Source organism: Capra hircus, chromosome 15 (assembly GCF_001704415.2).
Source record: "Capra hircus breed San Clemente chromosome 15, ASM170441v1, whole genome shotgun sequence".
NCBI lineage: Eukaryota > Metazoa > Chordata > Mammalia > Artiodactyla > Bovidae > Capra > Capra hircus.
Window position 1 is genome coordinate 29,776,861 of NC_030822.1, and position 21,538 is coordinate 29,798,398.

A 21,538-nucleotide genomic window follows, 5' to 3' on the forward strand; every position below is an offset into this window, starting at 1 on the left:
CCTTTGGCCACCTGATGCGAAGAATCGACTCATTTGAAAAGACCCTGATGCTGGGAAAGATTGAAGGCGAGAGAAGGGGATGACAGAGGATGAAATGGTTGGATGGCATCACCAAGTCGATGAACATAAGTTTGAGTAACCTCTGGGAGTTGGTGATGCACAGGGAGGCTTGGCGTGCTGCAGTCCGTGGGATCGCAAAGAGTCGGACACAACTGAGCGACTGAACTGAACTGAACTGAATAACGGTAATGGTGAAGATGGAACTAATTGTAACAGAGGGATGTTGAAGGGATAGCTATCACAGGGTTGGTGACTAATTAAATATGAATGATAAAGAAGAAGAAAAAGTCAAGGATGACAGTAAATATTCTGATTTAAGTAATTCCCAACTCTTGTTAGCTCTAGGACTGATTCTCTTATTCCCTTATCTTTAAATGAAGATAATAATATCTACCTCATAGCATTATTGTAAAGAACAACAACTAAATTAGGGTGCTTATTAGACACTCAAATATTTAGTTTTCTGGACGAAATTTAATAATAATAGATGGTAACATATGGTTACTACTTAATGAAGGACTAGCACAAATTTTAAGAATGAAAATGAATGTGGAGTAGAAAAAATCAGTGTGGCCTGGCATAAACCATCTCAGTACTTTAAAAGAATCACTTACATTTTTAAATTTTGATTTATTTTTTTATTGCGGGAGCATTGGTTTATAACGTTATGTAAATATCATGTGTAAAACATTCTATTGCTATATACCTTACATCACTTCTTCTGTCACCATAGAAGGTGATTCCCTTTATCCATTTCTCTCTCCCCTCTGCCACTTCCTTCTTGGTAACCACTACTCTATTTTCTATATCTATGGCTTTATTTTTTTCTGATTTAGTTTGCTCATTTATTTAGTCTTGTTTTTTTTTTATATTCTACAAATGAGTGTAATCATACAGTTTTTGTCTTTCTCCATCTGAGTTATTTCACTTAGAATATTACCCTCAAGTTCCATCCATGTTGTCACAAATGGCAAGATTTCATCTTTTTATGACTGAATAGTATTTGATTTTACATATATATATCACATCTTCTTTATCCATTCATCCATTGATGGGCACTTAGTTTGTTTCCATATCTTGGCTATTATAATAATGATACAGTGAATATAGGGGTGCATATATCTTTTGAATTAGTATCTTCATGTTAATTGCTTCTTATTTGGATAAATACCCAGGATTAGGATGGTTGGATCACGTTAGTTCTATTCTTACTTTTTTGAGGAATCTCCATACTGTTTTCCATAGTAGTTGCACCAATTTACTAACAATTGTGCAGCACAAGCGTTTCCATTTTTCCATATCCTTACCAGCATGTGCTATATCTTGCCTTTTTTATAATAGCCATTTTAACAGTTATGAGGGGCTTCCCTGGTGGCTCAGTGATGAAGGATCTGCCTGCCAATGCAGGAGATGCAGATTTGATCCCCTGGAGAAGAAAATGACAACTCCAGTGTTCTTGCCTGGGAAATCCCATGGACAGAGAAGTATGCCAGACTAGTCCATGGGGTTGCAAAAGAGTCAGACATGACTTAGAAACTAAAACAGCAACAAACAACAGTTGTGAGGTGGTATCTCATTATAGTTTTCATTTGCATTTCCCTAATATTCAGTGCTGTTGAGCATCTTTTTCTGTGCCAGTTGGCCATCTGTAGGTCTTCTTTGGGAAAATGTCTATTCAACTCCTCTGCCCATTTTTCAATTGAGTTGTTTGCTTTTTGTTGTTGAGTTGTATGAGTTCTTTATTATTTTGGATATAAACCCCTTATTGAATGTTCCACTTGCACTTAATACGTTGTTTTTTTGTTGTTGTTGATAGTTTTTTTTTGCTGTTTGGAAGCTTTTTAGTTTGATGTTGTCCCACTTGTTTATTTTTGGTTTTGTTTCCCTTGCCTTAGTAGACACACCTAGAAAGATATTACTAAGACAAATGTCAAAAAAGTACTGCCTATGTTTTCTTTTAGGAGTTTTATTGTTTTGTGTCTTACATTCAAGTCTTTAATTTGTTTTGAGTTGATTTTTGTATATGGTGTGAGATAGTGGTCAAGATTCACTTTTTTGCATGTGACTGTCCAGTTTTTCAACACCAGTTATAGAATTTAATTACATTTAATCAAAATGTGTATATGTATAGTTTTAAAAAATCTAATGGTGCTATAGTTCTCTTTTCATTTGTCTAGGTTTTTTTTTTTTTTTTTGCGCTTGTTGGTAAGTTTTCCTTCAACTCCATTTTCCATATGGTCAAATTTAACTTTATTATTCTCAGGACTTCTCTAGCAGTCCAGTGGTCAAGACTCTGCACTTCCAATGTAGGGGATACAAGTTTGATCCCTAGTAGGGAAACTAAAATCTCACAGGCTGTGTGGTGCAGCCAAAAAATAGAAATAAAATTAACTTCACTCTTTTCTGTCTGGGTTGATTTCTCTCTAGATTTTATTTTTTGGCTTTTCCTAGGAACACCCTTTACTTCTTTTGTGTGTAGATCTACTATATCTAGATCTATAACTTCCTTCTCTTTGATTTAACTTGTTATTTAGCTTCTTCAATGGCTTTTTTGAAAAGAATGAATTTTTGAGACCTTGTATATCTCGAAGTATTTTACTCTACCTGCACATTTGAATGATAGTTTGCTTGGGAATAGAACTCTCGGTTGAAAATCTTTTCACTTAGAAGTTCCTTCATCCACCCTACACCTCCCCCCCCCATGACAATTTCCAGTGTTATTATTGAGAATATTGATGCCATTCTGGTTTTTAATCTTTTCACATGTGTTGTTTTAATTTCTGGAAACTTTTAAGATCTTTTCTTTGATAACGGAATTTCATAATGACGTAACCTGAGATATTCTTCTTTCATTTTTGCTGGATGTCTGACATACCCTTCCAGTTTGGAAACTCATGTTTCCCAGATGTGAGAACTTATTTTATATGATTTATTTTATAATAATCTCTGCATTAAAGTTTTCTTTATTCTCTCTCTATAGAATTTCTATTATTTGTATGCTGAGTCTTCTGGGTTAATCCTAGATACTCCTCAAACTATCTAGTGTCCATTTCTTAGCTTTTTGCTATGCTTTCTGGAACATTTCCTTAATGTATTTTCCAAATATTTTATTTTTAAACTTTGGCTATCATAATTTTAATTTCCAAGAAAGCCTGTTTTGAAAGTGTCCCTTTTTTAAAAATAGGATCTTGCTCTTCCTTAAAAAATGCAATAGCTTTTATCATACATTTTCTTTTTTTTCCTGGTTTATTTATATTCTCTACTTAATATTTGAGACTTTATAAATATATAGCAAATCTTTACAGCTTGTTCAGATTTAAGAGAAGCATCAAAATAATTGGAAGCTCAGCGTGAGGGGGTTGCATTTACTGATTAGAAGGGTTCAATATAGGATGATTTGATGGTGAACTGGCGGAATTTACCTCTATATTTAGAATTCACTTGTCTTTTCTCTGAGATGTTTCAGCTTATATAAAAAAGGATCTTCCCTCTGTTTTTCAGACTTATAAGTTGCTGCCTGTGTTATGAAAGTTGCTTGGAGAAATGGCTATCAAGCCCCATATCTTCTGACAGCACCTCACTCTAGTACTGTACTATGCCTGATATGTATATGCCTAGAGATACTATGCCTGGAGCCTCTTATGTTCATTTCCTCTACTTTTAGGAATAGGTTTTTAACTACTGTTTATATGATCTTTGATACAGTTCCCTTGTTTTGTGTCCCTTTTTTCCTCCCTAACTTCTGTTGTACCTGGAACTTCACATTCCTGAGCCTTTCCAGTGTTCTGCTTGCCTGATTGACTTGCTTGTTACTTTTCCCTTCTGTAAGCACTTTCTATCCTCTGTTTAGTCAGCTACCATTGTTCTTTGTCTCCTAACTTAAAATATTATGGAACTGGGTTAGAGATGTTAAAGCCAGAGTTTGCTTTTTTTTTTTTTTTTTGTTCTTGTTTTGGAACAGTTTCAGAGAAGGAAGAAAGCAGAAACAACTTTAATCTACTATGCTAAAACTGGAATTTTGTTCAGTTTTTCCAAATGATATTGTAGCTCACCATCTCACTGGATACTTTCAGCTACAAAATAATGATTTTGATATCTTTTGATTTTTGTATAAAATTCAAAAATCCAGAAATATGTCCACAAAAAGACGGTTTCTCTTGGCATTTTAGGCAAGTTACAATTTGGCTGTACAGTCTGTTGGCATTTAAGTGCAAACAGTATTGGTCTCATTTTTTTGTCCTAAGATACTCTGTTCTTTACATAAACAGCAATAGAAGCAGTTGTTCTCTTCTTCTGTGAGAGTGATAATCTCTTAGTAGCAGGTGGGATGATTCATTCTCCTGCACATCTTAGAGGAGACTATTATTTGTGGGGGATAGAGTGTGGGGAGTCGAGAGCTCCAGCAATGTGTCAGGTATTACACATTCTGGACTAGTTTTAAAAGAAGCAACCTCTTCCCCCACTGCATTTCAAAGCCTAGAAGTAACATCTCACATCTAAGGCTTTGAGAAACCGCATTATTCATAACAGGGTCCATGATTCACATGAACAGAACAAAATGGAACTATCAAAAATAGATTGTGTAGATCACTCTGTAGCAAAAATAACTTCTGACTCAGCTTATGAATTGGCCATAATCATAGGAAGAACCATTCCATTGAGGTTCTAACTGCCTTCTCCTCCACCTTGACTGAACAACCTTTATACTACTCCCACAGCACATAAGGTGTTTGGAAAACAGGTTTTGATATGAGGCCTCCCACTTTTTTTTTTTTTAATTGTACTCCTTTTGAAATAGGACTTGCTTAAATATATCTTGTGTTAATTGTGGTCATTTAATTGGTCACCTTGAATTAATGGGCATTTGTCATTTTTTATGCTTTGTAATATTGATCCACTATTATTTTTAGTAGCAATAATTTTAATAACTTTCAGAATAGGTTAGAAGGGCTTCACATTTGATGGAATTTGAATTCCTGCCAGAGTTATTATTTGTTTCAAATATGAGCAATATGAGTTCAGTTCTTTTACCTGGGTAGTTTTTCTCCTTTTATTGATTTCCTGCCTCTCCAAGAGTAATAAATTTTTTTTAGGGAGTAGTAAGCAGAAAAAGGCATTCCAGTATGGTAACTATTACTGTATTATATATACATACACACGCACAAAGTATTGAGTTCCTAATGTTTAAGGAGTTGTATGAGGTATTTTAGGGGATCTAAAGATGAGACTATCAGATGCTTCCAGCCACAAGTAACAGTGACAAAGACATATTGTGAAGACATTAATACATATAAGGTGAGGTGAAGTCGCTCAGTCTTGTCCGACTCTTTGCGACCCCGTGGACCGTAACCTACTAGGCTTCTCCGTCCATGGGATTCTCCAGGCAAGAATACTGGAGTGGATTGCCATTTCCTTCTCCAGGGGATCTTCCCAACCCAGGGATCAAACCCGGGTCTCCCACATTGGAGGCAGACGCTTTAACGTCTGAGCCAAAGACATTTATTATTTTGCTAAAAAGAAACCCAGAGGAAGTTCAGTGATAGGATGATGCCTTTTAGCTTTTTGCTCAGCCATCATCAGTGAGTTGACCTTTTTCTTCAGGATTATATATTAATGTTCACATAATGTGTTTGCTCTAGATATCATGTCCTTATATAACCATACTCAGTGACAGAAAAATGGCAGTTTTTCCTCAAGTATCTCTTCTTATCAAGGAAGAAAATTTATCTTAGAAGTCTCTGGCACATTTCCTTCGTATCCCATTGGCTCAGACAAAGTCAGGTGCCCATATAGCTTAGCTGAAGGGAAGCTGGAAAAGTATTCATCTTTTCCAGTATATATTGTGGAAGTGTGTGTGTGTTGGTTTGGATAGGCAACAAATAGTGTCTGTCACAGGAAATAAGATGAAATCTCGGTCCTCCCTCAGGAGGTTTTTTTCTCTGGGGGCAGAAAGACAAGCTGTAATTGTACTACGATTTCTGTGTGTTAGATTCCTAGTCACACTCATGGGCTTTAAATTAGCAATCCTTTTTAAACTAATCAAAGAATGCTGCTCTGGTACTTTCCCAATGGAGCTGCCAAGGCTGTCCTCTCCCACTGTCCCCAATTTTTAGTTATGAAATTCTGATCTGGGCATCTTTGCCATAAGTGTGTTAAAGGAATGCAGTATCCATTTACATCACATGATTTTAAGTGATGTTCTCTTTCTCCAAAGTGCTCTTGCCCTTCTATCTCCATATGCCCAAATCGCATTCACCTTTTGAAGAAAACTAATCTCTCATTTATTTCACAAAAATCTGTTACATGCTTACGGTGGAGCAAGCACTCTGCAAGTGTTGGGAATACAAAACATGAGCTTTTACCTCATTAAGCTTGTAGTCAGGTTAATCAGACAATTAACAAATACAATTAAGTGATGGGGAAGAATAGGATACAACAGAGGGCTTTCCAGGTGGCGCTAGTGGTAAAGAACCCACCAGCCAATGCAGGAAATGGAAGAAACAAGGGGTTGATCCCTGGGTTGGGAAGATCCCCTGCAGGAGGTAAAAGCAACTCACTCCACTATTCTCGCCTGGAGAACTGCCATGGACAGTGGAGCCTGGCAGGCAACAGTGTGTAGGGTGGCAAAGAGTCAGACCCAGGTGAAGCGACCTGGCATGCAGTGGAGGACAGGAAGGGTATTTACCCTCCTTGTGGGAATGGGGGCAGAATGAGGAATTTTTTAAGAACTTTTAAAAGATGATTTTAAAGAATGAGTAGGAATTGGGAAGAGGAAGGAAGATGTTCAAGATAAAGAGAAATCACAGAGGTGAAAGTGTTGGGGGAAGCACCCTTTGGGGAAAGCACCCTTGAAAGAGGCCCCTTTAATTCCTTCTTCTTCCAAGTAATTTCTCCATTTGATGAATGGATTTGCATAGTACACAATATGCAACTTTTAGACCATAAGATCTCTAAAGATAAAACATATTGCTTACACAGAGCACTTGATAAATATGAATTTAGCTTCAGAAGAGAATGAGGCTGTTTATGTGTTGATGCAAAATGCCAAGTTAAAACATTAAAAACATCTGGGGTAAGAGATGCCTATGTAATATTGCTCTTTAGAATGGTAGGAATAGTCACACCCACCCAGGTGATTACAGAGATCAAAGCAGCAGGGAAGAATTGATTCATAAAGTTCTGGAGGGAGCACAAAATAATTATAGTTCCAATCCTCAGATGTTCCTTTAAAGGTTATTTTAGGAAACATAATGAAGACCTGGTACACATCAGAAAGAAAAATCGCCACTCATTTTTGTTTGCAGTTTTTCTACTTGGTATTAGCTACTCTTTTTGTGTACTAAGGTTCTGGATTACCGGTGGAGAGGGCCTTAGCAGACCTGACAAATTACTTTTAAAATCAAATATTAAAAAAGAAAAATCAAAGTTGTTTCCATGTCACAACTGAGGTTTTTACCATTTCATTTTAGGTGTGTGTTCTAAAATCTTTCTGCTGCTTGGTTGACAGGAACTAGACAGAAGTAAATTTTGATGGAGAAGGAGATTCGAGGATATATCTGTTGTCTTGATAGGCCAGAATAGATGAAGACTTAAGAATCTGTTTTCCTCCGCTCAATTTATCCTAGTTCATTCAGCAATTCATCCCTGGGTTTGAGAAGGCAATTGTTTGATCCTGTCATTTCTATAGCTAAGTAAATAACCCTCAAATAATGAGAAAATGTACATAAATGTGTTTTGTGAATGGTATGGCTCGATACACAAATTTAATAACTTATTTTTTATTATTAACTTGGAAGTATTTTTGATACCAGTTTTCAAAAGTGTCTCTTTCAAGGGCAAGGATTACTTTTTCATATGCTGTCCTATAGTATGGTGAGTTGTGACTGAAGTATGGTAGGGGTTGATGCCAAATTCTCTAATTTGACAATTTATTTGATAATTCTTAACATTTATTTATCTTTTATTAATAGACTTTATTTTTTTAAAGTTTTAGATTTACAGAAAAATTGAGTAGAGTGTACAGGAAATCCCCATGTGCCTCTCCTCACCCCCAGTTTCCTCTATTACCCTGCATTAGTATGATATGTTTGTTACAATTAATACCTGAATATTGTTACACTGTAATTAACTAAAGTCCATATATATTCAGATTTCCTTAGTTTTTGCCTAATGTCCTTTCTCTGTTCCAGGATCCCATTCAGCTTAACAGTTTAGTTATCATGTTAGTGTGTCCACATTACTCTTAGTTGTCACATCTTCTTGAGCTCCTCTTGAGTGTGACATTAGTTTTGGGGGGTCATCTTCACTTTGGGGGTCATGAACTGGGTTGAAAGTTATGGATTCTCTTCACAGAAAAATAGGCAAGCTGTAGATGGCTAATTTAAGGGAGGTCTACCCACAGCAGATTCAGAAACCCTGCTTTAGAAGAAACAGATGATCCTTAGAATATCCACTTCCCCACATCAGGGCCATGCTCTATCTCCAATTTGCTGTGTGACCTTTCTGCAAACCCATTTCCTACATAAGCCTCAGTTACACCAGCTGTGAAATGGAGGATTTGGTTTACCTGATATCTAAATCCTTTTCTGTCACAGTAGAAGGTGGGGTCACCTAGAGCTGTCCATATCTGAACAACAAAGATTGGTAACAGAAGACCATAACAGGTCAGGCAAAGAAAGTGAATAGGCTTATCAACAGGAGTTGTGGAGGTTCAATGGGGGAAAAGACAAAACCTGGGTTCCACTTTATGACTGTGGATTTTGTAAGTCATTTCCTTCCCATGAGCTTCTGTTTCTTCATCTGCAAAAAATATGAAAGCCCTGCTTCTGGTAGTTAAGAAACTCCTCGGAGCAACAGCGGAGAATGTACCAAGAAGGGTATCATGTGAGGAATTATAAGAAAGAAAATGGAGAAAGTGGGTGAAAGGCGGATGTGAGGAATGAGAAGCAAGGTTGAGGGCTCAGGAAAGAGGAACCATCTGCACACCTAAGGCCTTCCGACTTCACCTGCACTGTCTGGGTCAATTCCCTTTCCTTTCCGGCCCCGCCTCCGCCCCAATTCCCTCCCCTCCCCCTCCCCCTCCCCTCCCCCTCCCCTCCCCTCCCCTCCCCTCCCCTCCCCCTCCCCTCCCCCTCCCCCTCCCCTCCCCCTCCCCTCCCCTCCCCTCCCCTCCCCTCAGGATGGGCCTGGCCACACTTCGCATGGCCGCCACGCTCAGCCGCTTTCCACCACGCGAGGGTAGCGCGCGCGCTCTGGCGCCGCCAACTCACTCCCATCTCTGCCTGCCCTTGACCTCTTTCGATTGGTTCATCCAGTAACTGACGTAAGTGCTCCCTATTCCATCTCCAACAGTTCCTCCAGCCTCCGCCCCACCACCTCCCTGCATCTTCCCAAGCCGGTGGAAACCTAACCACCCCTGATCTCCGCTGAGCGGGCGGAGCCGGGAAAGCAGGCAGAACCAGGAAGGCGCAGTCTGTGGCGCGCACGCGCACGCACGCACGCCGGGGCTGGCGGGGCGGCAGGCTCGCGCCCGGGCTCGCCCCGCGCCGCGCCACAGGCTCGCGCACTCAGCAGGTTGGGCTGCGGCGGCGGCAGCTGTGGAGCAGAAGCGCTGCGTGTGAGAGGTCCCAAACGTTTCTGCGGCTCCCACTCCGCCACCCTCACCTCAGTTTCGGTGCCGGGTGCTGAGAGGGGAAAGGCTCTAGCCTTGGGATCCCCCCCACTCCTAGCACACCCCTGGCTGCTTCCGACACCGCCTTCATTCCCTTTCTAGCTGCGGGCCTCGCGAGGTGCTAGGCGACTCCGAGGGGAGGCGACGGCGACGGCTGCCTGTCTGTGTAGAGGAGCCCTGCTCTCCAGCCTTGCTCCGCCGCCGGGCCCTGCAGGGGCCGAGAGAGCTCGGCGCCGGCTCTTCCTCTAGCCTCTTCGTCAACCGGTTGGAGCGGCGTCGGTCCGGGAGGTCTCTGGGCTGAGGCGGCGGCAGCTTCTCCGGCTCCATCATGTCCGCGGGCGGAGACTTCGGGAATCCGCTGAGGAAATTCAAGCTGGTGTTCCTGGGGGAGCAGAGCGGTGAGTGCGCGGCTCCCCCACTCCTGGCAGCTGGCCGTGGCTTCCCCGCACCGCCCCCCAATGCGGCCCTTCAGTCCGTGGAGGCTCCCTGCGGGCCTCGCGTTCGCGCTCGGTTCTACCCCCCGCAGCCCCTGCCCGTATTCGGTTCGCCGACCCCTCTTCGCCACCCGTTCCTCTTCCCATGATCCGTCGCTCGGATTTTGACCCTTCAGTCCACGGGCTCCGTTCCCCGCAGCCCGGCCCTCTCCGGTCGATCTGCCCTCCCCGCTCCTCACCCCGCCCAGCCCCAGCCTGCTGTCCATCCCTTTCTTCCTCCGGTCTCCGTCGTCTCGCCAACCCCAGCTCCCTCCCTTGAGCCCCACCCTTGTTCCTTGCTCTTATCCCAGTTGGTCTGCTCTGTGAGGCCCACCCGGGAAGCCCCACGCTGGGTAACCGGCCCTCTTCAACCTTGCGCTGGGAGGGTGGGATCTGGGCGTTGTTTTCCCCAGAGGTTTAGCCGCGAGAGGTGCGGGTCTTACCGAAGGTGGGAAGTAGCGGGGGGGGGGGGTCCTAGGAAATTATTGGGTTGTTTTCACCTGGGTGGGGGAATTGGCCGGGGTTTTGGAGGATATGTATCTGAATTGGAGGGGACTTGAGGATGGAGTGGTTGGTGAGTGAGGGAGTGGCGGCGGCAGTGGCGATTTTTGCCCCTTGGGTTAGGCTGTGGCTCGTTGGAAAACCTCGTTTTTTTCTCTTGACTTTCACCCCTGACGATCCTTTCGGCAGTGTTCATGCGTTTCCAATCTCTGCCAGATGCTATGTCATGATCGTTTTACTTGGAATTTTTCACATCACACCTCTCCTTTTTCTGCTTCAACGCGAAGCAGTATCTGATTCTTCTCACAGTGGTGCAGACAGGAATTACTGGGGAGGTGTTAATTATTCCATTTCATTAGTATTTTTCAAATATATATCAATATTTAGGATTACTTTGAGAGACAGGTTTAGAATAATAAACATTGTTTTGTAGGATTTCATTTGGGCTTTGGGAGTAGAGAAGAGAGTAGAGAAGAAATCGATTCATCCACTTGTTATCTAAATTAGATTTGAATATGTAATATCATTTTGACTAAATGATTCTTGTATAGTTAATATTAGTTAGTATCTGATGAGTGAAATTGTTGTGTCATTTACCTGGTCAAACTTGTGCTGTCATTGTACTACAAAGTAATACAAATTAGGTATAAGGTTCTAATTTTGTGATGACCGTTTCTAAAATTACTTCTTATGGTAATTCTAATTTTATGCTATATTATGCAAACTTCATACTCTGTAGTTTAGCGATTATCATGCTCTGTTGTTTCTCTCACATTTTTCTTGTCTTTAAAATTGAGTCATTGAGAGATTAATTAGTTTCTCCCGAGTCATCAGACAGTTGAGTTACCTGCTAGATATTTTAGGTTAGGCTATAGAAAACATTTATTTCTTTTGATGGGAAAGAAAATAACTGATAGATAGCAAATAAATTTGGAGCTCTTATTACTACTTTGAACTATTTATACTAATTGGAATGGCATTAAAATAGGTTAATAATAGTTGCAAAATTGCTTCCAGTTGGTCTTGAGGAATTGTTTTTCTCCTTTCATAAATACTCTTTTCTCCCTGACCTCTTATCAAGTCTCCTCGAGTATTTTTCCTTTATGTATTTCCAAGTAAATATAAACTTGTTCCTTTAAGTAACTTACTGAAACCTCTGAGATTGATCCCTGTCTATGTATTTTATGACATTTTCAAGACAGTGCCATACATAAAATACACCTATTGGTCATTATTGATAAATAGGACACACATACACATACACACACAAAGTGCTTATGGTGCACTCTAGGGATTTGATTGCCTGCCTTACATTGTGATGCAGAGCTATTCAGTTTGCATGAAAAATACATTAATCTCTGTCTTAGGAAGATTTTAGTATGAATAGAGACCATAATTTAAGAATCTGCAAGTTTCCTTTGAATTTCTTGAGTATTTATATTCTAATTCACATTGCAGAGTTTTATGGCTTCTCATTTAATTTCTTAAATCTTAACTAACTCCCCTTCCTTCCACCGTCTTAAATTTTTTGTAACTAGACTTGATTTTTTAGAGCAGTTTTAGATTTACAGAAAAATTAAGATCTTGCAGAGTTCCCATCTAGCCCCACCCGGATTCCTCTATTGTTAACATCTTATATCTCTATGGTGCATTTGTTATTGTTAATGAACCAATATTGATACATTATTAACTAAAATATATAGCTTATTCAGGTCTTCTCAATTTTTATCTCTTTGTCTTTAAACATTCAATTCAGGATGCCACATTACATTTGGTTGTCCTGTCTCCTTAGGCTCATCTTAGATTTTTTTTTTAGCATTGTGTTTACATGCTTTGTAACTCTGTAGAACTGTGAGATTTATTATCTTTTGAGACCACTGTATTGCTCAGTAATACCGTCCATTGGCTTTGGAAAGATTGATCTCTGTTTTCACAGGCAGTGTCTGTAGTTTTCTTATGCATTAGCAAAAGTCTAGAGTCCATGTCATGTTGATTTAACTCATGAATTTTTTATTTTTAGGTTTTAGAATTCCACAGTTCATCTTTCAAAGACTAATCTGTAGCAAAGCCTTGTCTCTTTAATAGCATTTACCATATTTCTAATTCTTACTTGTGTTTATTTTTGTCTGTTTCCCACAACAGAATGCAAGTCCCATGAAGATTAAAAATTATTTTTTTGTTCATTGTATCCCCAGTGCCAGGCTTGTAGCAGGTACTCAGAATGAATGATGATTAAATCTAATAGTAACCAAAGCCAAAGTCATCTTTGTTATGGTGAAGTCTACATTTTTTCCTTATGCAATTAATAGTAACAGTAACTCTCTTGGGAGGGGAAGGCTGCACTGCATGATTTCTGGGCTCAACCCGGGATTGAACCCAGGCCAGCCAGTGAAAGTGCAGAGTCCTAACCACTGGACTGCCAGTGAATTCCCAACAATAACATTTTGTACTTAAATTATTTGATTGTATATGGGGATAGTACATATACTCAGGGGACATGGATTCCAATAATTTACATATAGCCTTTATCATGGCACGTAAAAAAAGTGACCATAATCTTATACGTTTTTTTTAGTTGAACAAAATTAGTTTTGTATTGTTAAAGTTATTTTAAATTATTTTCTCTTATTATAGTGCCTAAAATGTGTCAAATAATTATTAAAGACAGATTCATGGAACAGATTTGAAGTTAGATAGACTATTTTATTTAGCTTTTCAAAAATTAAGGATCTGTGCTCTATAGTGAAGATGAATTGTTTAGTATTACGAAGTCTCATACTGAATTAATGACTTCAGTCTTGGTAATCTCACTGTAGTAAACTTTTATGGTTTCTTTGTATTTCAGTAGTATAGATGATTTAATAAAGAAATGTTGAAATACACATCTTAAATCTGTGTATTTAAGTTTTGAGGAACCTCCTTTGTTACTACTTTCAATCATTGTCTTGAAATGCAGAGGCACTTCTAAGAATGTCATGATAGTTTAGAGTAGAAAATAATACAAACAAATGTTATGAGTTACAAATTAGGAAGTGTAATCTCAAAAAGAAACACATACCTGGCTTAGTACTGCTTATTTTTTTACTTATTACCTTTTTTACATTAGTTGTTTTGAATTATAGTATGCAGTGTTGGAAAAAAAATCTTAATATCAGAGACAAGAAATACTGAACTGTTTTGACTGGCTAGGTCAGTGCTCTTTGTTTCTTCTTAAAATCCTGTTACACTTTCACAAATTGTTGAGGCTTCTAAAGAGCTTTTTATATCCCTGTTTACTGCATCAAAAGTTAATTGAGAAAATTTTAAAATATTTCTTTCATCTAAAAATAATAGTATAAAATCTATCACATGTTGACATAATCATTTTAATGAAAGAGAACTATTTTCCAAACAAAAATTTAGTGAAAGAGTGGCATCGTTTTGCATATTTGCAAATCTCTGTAATAGCTGATGTATTAAACGTCATCTGGTTCTAATAACTGCTTCTGCATTCAGTCTCTTACAATCTCACACACCACATAGGCTCTGAGAAACTCCACTATACACTCATGAGAGAATGAAAGTGATGAAAAGCCAAATAACATCTTGATATTCCGAAAATGGTTTTGACCCTCAGGAGAGTAGTGGGCCCAGCCAAAGGGTCCTAGAGATCCTGGGAGTTGGTGGACCATATTTTGAGAACTACTAGGTTCTAGATAATATTAAACCAGTTGTATCTTATAGCTTCATACTGTATTTAGAACAGAAGGAATTTTTTCCATATCTTGTTCTGAAATGATAAAGCTAATCAGTAGAGCTAGTAATTATGAGCACTGTGTCTGGGTTTCATATTTTAACTCTAATCACTGATGAGGGGCAAATTATTGACTTCTTTTTCTATAAAATAAAAATAATAGGACCTATCATATACAGGTACTGTGGAGATTAAGTTAGTTAAATACTTAAAAGGTAAAGTATTTAGAAGAGTGCCTGGCACTGAAAACTGCTATGCGGTCAAGTAGTTTAATATGAGCCTGCTCTTAAGAAATAAACATTTCATCATGGAAGAAATATATAATGGGATTCCCAGATGGCTCAGTGGTAAAGAATCCACCTGCCAGTGCGGGAGACACAGGAGATTCAGGTTTGATTCCCTAGGTCAGGAAGAGCCCCTGGAGGAGGAAACAGCAACCAGCTCTATTATTCTTGCTGGGAGAATCCCATGGATAGAGAAGTGTGGTGGGCTACAGTTCTTGGGGTCACAAAGAGTCAGACATGACTGAGTACAGTATAGTGTGATGAGTGCAGTTACTTTGAAAGGTATAAGTAAAAGGTACAGAGAAGTGACAGAGGAGTATGGTGTTTCGGGAAAGGTACGTTGTAAATATGATTAATAGTTTAAGCATCTTCAAGTTGAAATTCTTGAATTAGAGCTTCCAAAGTTGAAGGAGATACTTAAGAAGTCAATCCATTTCTGTTAGGACTTTAAACTGGACCACTTTTTTCTCCCCTAACTTTATTTTTAACTGTTAATACAGTCACATATTTCACAAATCAAAATTATATAAAATTATATTCAAGAAAACCTTACTACTGCTTCTGTTCGTGTGACCTCATTCCTTATTTCCTCCTCCATTAGTAATTATATATATATGTTATATATACTCTGGGATTTTTTTATGCAAGCACAGGCAAATACGAATATAATTTTTTATTCCTCCTTTCATAAGATGGCAGATTTTCTTCGGAACTTGAATGTATCAGGTTTTCTCTCAGTTTGATCTTCCTGGGACATCTCCCCCAGAATCTTACGATCCTTTCTAATTTATTTGCCTGACCTTCAGCATCTCCCAAAGTTTGCTCAAATTCATATCCACTGACTTTGCTATCCAACCATATTATCCTCTGCCACCCCCTCCTCCAGCCCTCAGTCTTTCCTAGCATCAGGGTCTTTTCCAGTGAGTCGGCTCTTTGCATCAGTGTGGCCAAAGTACTGGAGCTTCAGCTTCAGAATCAGTCATTCCAGTAAATATTCAGGGTTGATTTTCTTTAAGATTGACTGATCTTCTGCTGTCCAAGGTACTCTCAAGCATCTTCTCCAGCACCATAGTTTGAAAGCATCAATTCTTTGGTGTTCAGCCTTCTTTATTGTCCAAATCTCACATCCATACATGACTACTGGGAAAACCATAGCTTTGACTATAGGGACCTTTTTCAGCAAATTGATGTCTCTGCTTTCTATACTAGTTACCCTCCATGAGTGATGTACAGCTGTCAACCTTTATTTTTATTTTGAGGTTTTCCTTGTCTCTCATGTGCATGGATTCCTTGTTTCTCAGATTACATTTTTCTTCTTTATTGTTCACTCCCTCATTATGTAAACCTATCTACCAGTAAGTAGCTTCCTAATAAAAGGAACGTGTTCAGTTGAGATGCTCAGTTGTGTCTGACTCTTTGCGACTCCATTGACTGCCGCACACCAGGCTTCCCTGTCCATCACCAACTCCTGGAGCTTACTCAAACTCATGTCCATTGAGTCAGTGATGCCATCCAACCATCTCATCCTCTGTCATCCCCTTCTCCTCCCGCCTTCAATCTTTCCCAGCATCAAGGGTCTTTTCCAGTGAGTCAGTTCTTCCCACAAGGTGGCCATAGTATTGGAGTTTCAGCTTCAACATCAATCCTTCCAATGAATATTCAGGACTGTTTTCCTTCAGGATAGACTGGTTGGATCTCCTTGCAGTCCAAGGGACTCTCAAAGAGTTTTCTCCAACACCACAGTTGAAAACCATCAGTTCTTCAGTGCCCAGCTTTCTCTATAGTCCAACTCTCACATCCATACGTGACTACTGAAAAAACCGTAGATTTGAGTAGACAGACCTTTGTTGGCAAAGTAATGTCTCTGCTTTTTAATATGCTATCTTCGTTGGTCATAACTTTTCTTCCAAGGAGCAAGCGTCTTTTAATTTCATGGCTGCAGTCACCATCTGCAGTGATTTTGGAGCCCAGAAAAATAAAGTCAGTCACTGTTATTGTTTCCTCATCTATTTGCCATGAAGTGATGGGACCAGAGTCAGACTTTGTTTTTTTGGGCTCCAAAATCACTGCAGATGGTGACTGCAGCCATGAAATTCAAAGATGCTTACTCCTTGGAAGGAAAGTTATGACCAACCTAGACAGCATATTCAAAAGCAGAGACATTACTTTGCCAGCAAAGGTCTGTCTAGTCAAGGCTATGGTTTTTCCAGTGGTCGTGTATGGATGTGAGAGTTGGACTGGGAAGAAAGCGGAATGCCGAAGAAATTGTTCTTTTGAACTGTGGTGTTGGAGAAGACTCTTGAGAGTCCCTTGGACTGTAGGGAGATCCAACCAGTCCATTCTAAAGGAGATCGGTCCTGGGTGTTCATTGGAAGGACTGATGCTAAAGCTGAAACTCCAATACTTAGGCCACCTCATGCAAAGAGTTGACTCGTTGGAAAAGACTCTGATGCTGGGAGGGATTGAGGGCAGGAGAAGAAGGAGACGACAGAGGATGAGATGACTGGATGGCATCACCTACTCTACGGACTTGAGTTTGAGTGAACTCCAGGAGTTGTTGATGGACAGGGAGGCCTGGCGTGCTACGATTCATGGGGTCGCAAAGAGTCGGACACGACTGAACGACTGAATTGAACTGGTGGGACCAGATGCCATGATCTTAGTTTTCTGAATGTTGAGTTTTAAGCCAACTTTTTCACTCTCCTCCTTCACTTTCATCAAGAGGCTCTTTAGTTCTTCACTTTCTGCCATAAGGGTGGTGTCATCTGCATATCTGAAGTTATTGATATTTCTCCCAGCAATCTTGATTCCAGCTTGTGCTTCATCCAGCCCAGCGTTTCTCATGATGTACTCTGCATATAAGTTAAATAAGCAGGGAGACAATATACAACTTTGACATACTCCTTTCCCAATTTGGCACCAGTCTTTTGTCCATGTCCAGTTCTAATTGTTGCTTCTTGACCTGCATACAGATTCTTAGGAGTTCTCGCAGAAGATGAGCATGTGTCCTTCTACTCCACCATCTTGGAGAAAATCCCAAAAAGGAACATGGGAGAAAGTTTTTTTAGACCTTGTATATCTGAAAATGTGTTTGTACAGCCCTTCCACTGAAGTTTGGTGGCGTTAGAATTTTAGGTTGGATGTGTTCTTTCTTCAGAAATTTGAAGACATTAATATATTGTCTTGTAGTGTCTAGTGCTGCCATTATAACTCTTCATCTTTTGATCTTTCATGATAATGTGTTTGTTTTCATTTTATATGCTGAGTAATAGGTATAAATCCTTTCAAATTGGAAACATAAGTTTAGTTTCAGGAAAATTTCTTGACTTAACTAATGTGATATTCTGTTCTCCATTTTCACTCTGGAATTCTTATTAGACCTTGTGGATTGATCCTCTAACTATATCTTATCTTGTCCCTTTTTCATTTGTTTCTGTTTTAATTCTCAAAAGATTTTCTCAACTTCTATTACATTTTATTTGTGCTATCATTTTAATTTCAAAGAGCTCTTTGTTTTCTGATTGTTTCTGTCTGTAGAATCTTTTTTGAGTCTAGCATCTTCTCTTGTCACTAACATTTTTTTATTGAAGTATAATTGATTTTCACCGTTTGTTAATCTCTGCTATATCTCTTGTCATTTTGAGAACATTAAAGGGATATGACTTTCTCATTACTCAGTTTTTTATAAATTGCTTTTCACTTTTTATTCTAGTTTTTTAATTTCTTGTTTGATGTGGTCCTCAGAGAACTAGTAATTCTTAACTGTCTGCCTTTTTTAAGAGTTGAACACAAAAATTTGCTTTTAAGCTCTTATGTGGGTTTATTGGGCATCTCTGTAGGACAATTTGCCTGATTTCTTTTGGGGGAAAGTCTCTAATGTTAGCTCTTTTAAGTCTTTTTGCCAGTCACATTTCTTAAAGAAGAGTTGTCCATTGTTTTGCTGGAGAGGATAAGCTTGGTTGCCAGCTTTCTTGGAGCTGAATGGAGATGTGTACTTTAAATTAGAAGGTGAGTTAAGTTGTTTATAATAGGGAAATAGAGAATGTGATTTAGACAGATTTTAGGCCACCTCTGGACTAAAGATATTTTGACCTATAGTTCCTTTTCACAAAAAGACTGAGTTCGTTTAGTTTTAGATAAAGCATTCCTTTTGTACTTCCAAAATTCTTAACACTTTCCTCTCCAGAATATTGTACATTTGTTTTCAAAGTTTTTACTGTAATGTTCTTGTCTTTTATGTAAACACAGTCTAAATGGTTACTTCAGTCTCAATCTGATAGTTCTTAAGGCTGCACAAAATTCATCTTAGATCTTTTAAATTTCTGTCCTTGGTGTCTAGCATAATGTCCTTCATATAGGCAACCATAAAATATTGAATCTGTCCAGTCATTAGGAAACTGAGTAAATAGGACTTTCTTTCTTTAAGAAGATGACATAAGCACCAGCATATTGACATTAAGTAAATAGAACAAAACAGGATGGCTATTGCAGTTATTAATTTGTAAACCTCTTATGTTTGTTTATCAAGTTGTTTAATATGAAATGTTTCCTTTGGTTCATGAAATTTTTATAGTTAATGTGATGTGGCGGAAAAGTTGAAGGGCAAGAGTAAGGGATACTGAACTATGATCTTTGCTCTACCACCTTATATATTATGTGCTCTTAGAGTTTATTTTAATCTCTATGTAAAATGAGAAGAATCTACCCATAAAATTTGGCCTGCATAGATGATCCTCTGTAGGCTCCATGCAGGGATTACTGTCAGCACCCTCTCTATTCCTACCGATTTAATCCTCACAAAGCCTCCAGAAATTGAAAATAGTTCCTCTCCACAGAAAGACTTGAGTATGTTTAGTTTTAAATGGAGGATTCTTTTTGTACTTTCAAAATTCTTAAAACTTTCCTCTCCAAAATATTGTACATTTGTTTTCAATATATTTATTGTAGTATTTAGTCTTTTATGTAAAAACAATCTAGGCAGTTATTTCAATCTCAGTCTGATTGATATTCTTTCTTATATGTTTGTTTATTTGACTGTCGGGTCTTACTTGCATCATGCAGGATCTTTTGTTGTGGCGCATGGACTCTCTAGTTGTGACATGCAGGTTCAGTCGTTGCAGCATGTGGGCTCTCTAGTTGCAAGGCATGGCCTCCGAGTGCTCAGGCTTAGTTGCTCTGCAGCATGTGGGATCTTAGTTCCCCCATGAGGGATTGAACTTGCCTCCTCTGCACTGCAAGGCGGATTTTTAACCACTATTTGTTCTCATTTTACCATGAGGAAATTGAGGCACAGATAGGTTCAAATAACTTTTCTCAGTAGTGTTGAGTTGGCCAAAAAGTTCGTTTGATTTTTTAAAGTTAAAAATAAAAGACACATTTTTCATTTTCACCAGGAACTTTATTGAACAGCCTATTCACTGTTTTGTTCCACTACATTCTACCATTTTTAAGGCAACTTCATAATTCCATCCTCTCAAAAAACTTTTTATCTTTTTGAACAAAGAACTGTTCCAGGTGCCTTTTACAGTCTTACAGGGAGTTGAGAGTTTTTCTGTTAAGAGAACTTTATAAAGACTGAAATAAATGGACATCTGAAGATACAGTGTCTGGTGAATATGGCAGATGAATCAGAACTTCCCAGCCAAGCTGTAGCATGTATCATCAGAGAAACATGCAGTCTTGCATTTTCCTGATGGAAGATTGTGTGTTTTCTGTTGACCGATTCTGGATGCTTTTCCTTAAGTACTGCTTTCACTTGGTCTGACTGGGAGCAGTTCTTCTTGCAATTAATCATTTGATTTTCCAGAAGGAGTTCGTAATAGAGGACTCCCTTCTAATACCACCGTGTATACAGCATCATCATCTTTGAATGAAGACCAGCCTTTGGTGTGGTTGGTGGTGGTTCATTTTGCTTGTTCCACGATCTCTTCCATTCCACATGATTGCACAGTATCTAGTTTTCATTGCCTGTCACAGTTTGTTTTAAAAACAGAATGTTTTAATAGAGATTTGCATGGAAAAATACATGAACTTATATGGAACCCAAACATCAAAATGATTAACAAAACCAAGCTGATTTTCAGCCCATGGTTTTCAGCACTTGATTTAGATATTTTGAGTATATCAGCTATATTCCACATGGTATAACGTTGATTGTTCTCATTTAATGTCTTTGCTTTGATTGCTATCAACTTCAACTGGTCTCCCCAACTGTGGAGCATCATCTATTGAGAAATCTCTAACATGAAGCTTTGCAGACCACTTTTGACATGTTCCATCAGTCACAGCACCTTCTTCATACACTGCGCAAGTCTTTTTTGCATTTTAGTTGGTTTTTACCTTTATTGAAATAATAAACTTAATATGCCGAAAATGGTCCTTTTTTCTTCCGTCTTCAAAATGACTACACAAAAATTCATGAATTTTAATAATTTTTTTAAATGCACACTGACATGACAGCTGTCACAGTACAATCTGATTTTGTTTTGAATGAAGTTAAAGATATCTGAGTGCTACTAGAGCCATCTTAATGGGGAAAAAAAGAATGAACCTTTTATTTGGCTATAAAATAAAATATATAGTTTACTAACTGGCCACGCTTGGGTTTTGGCTCAACAGTCTGGTTCTGGAGCTCTAGTACTGAAACACAAATCTGTACTACCCTTCCTTGATAAATTTTGTATAGGTGAAATATGTGCAGAAAGTACAGGATACTTTGGTGTTCCTGAAACAATAAGAGTGAAAAAACTGTAATCATCTGTGGAAAGCTGAACTATATGAAGTAAATCTGTTACATAAATTTAAGTGTTTCTCAGGT

General features: G+C 38.8%; 1 protein-coding gene across 2 annotated transcripts in view; it reads left to right on the plus strand.

Annotated features, from left to right (window-relative positions):
* The window catches only part of RAB6A (RAB6A, member RAS oncogene family), an 82,661-nt gene continuing 70,698 nt past the window's right edge, over nt 9,576–21,538 (plus strand). The window contains exon 1 of one of the 2 annotated variants that reach the window (XM_018059367.1): nt 9,576–10,128. In XM_018059367.1, coding sequence (XP_017914856.1) covers nt 10,059–10,128 — 70 coding nt within the window. In that variant the 5' untranslated portion in view covers nt 9,576–10,058. The remainder of the gene's footprint in view (nt 10,129–21,538) is intronic. The other variant, XM_018059366.1, reaches the window with a different exon arrangement.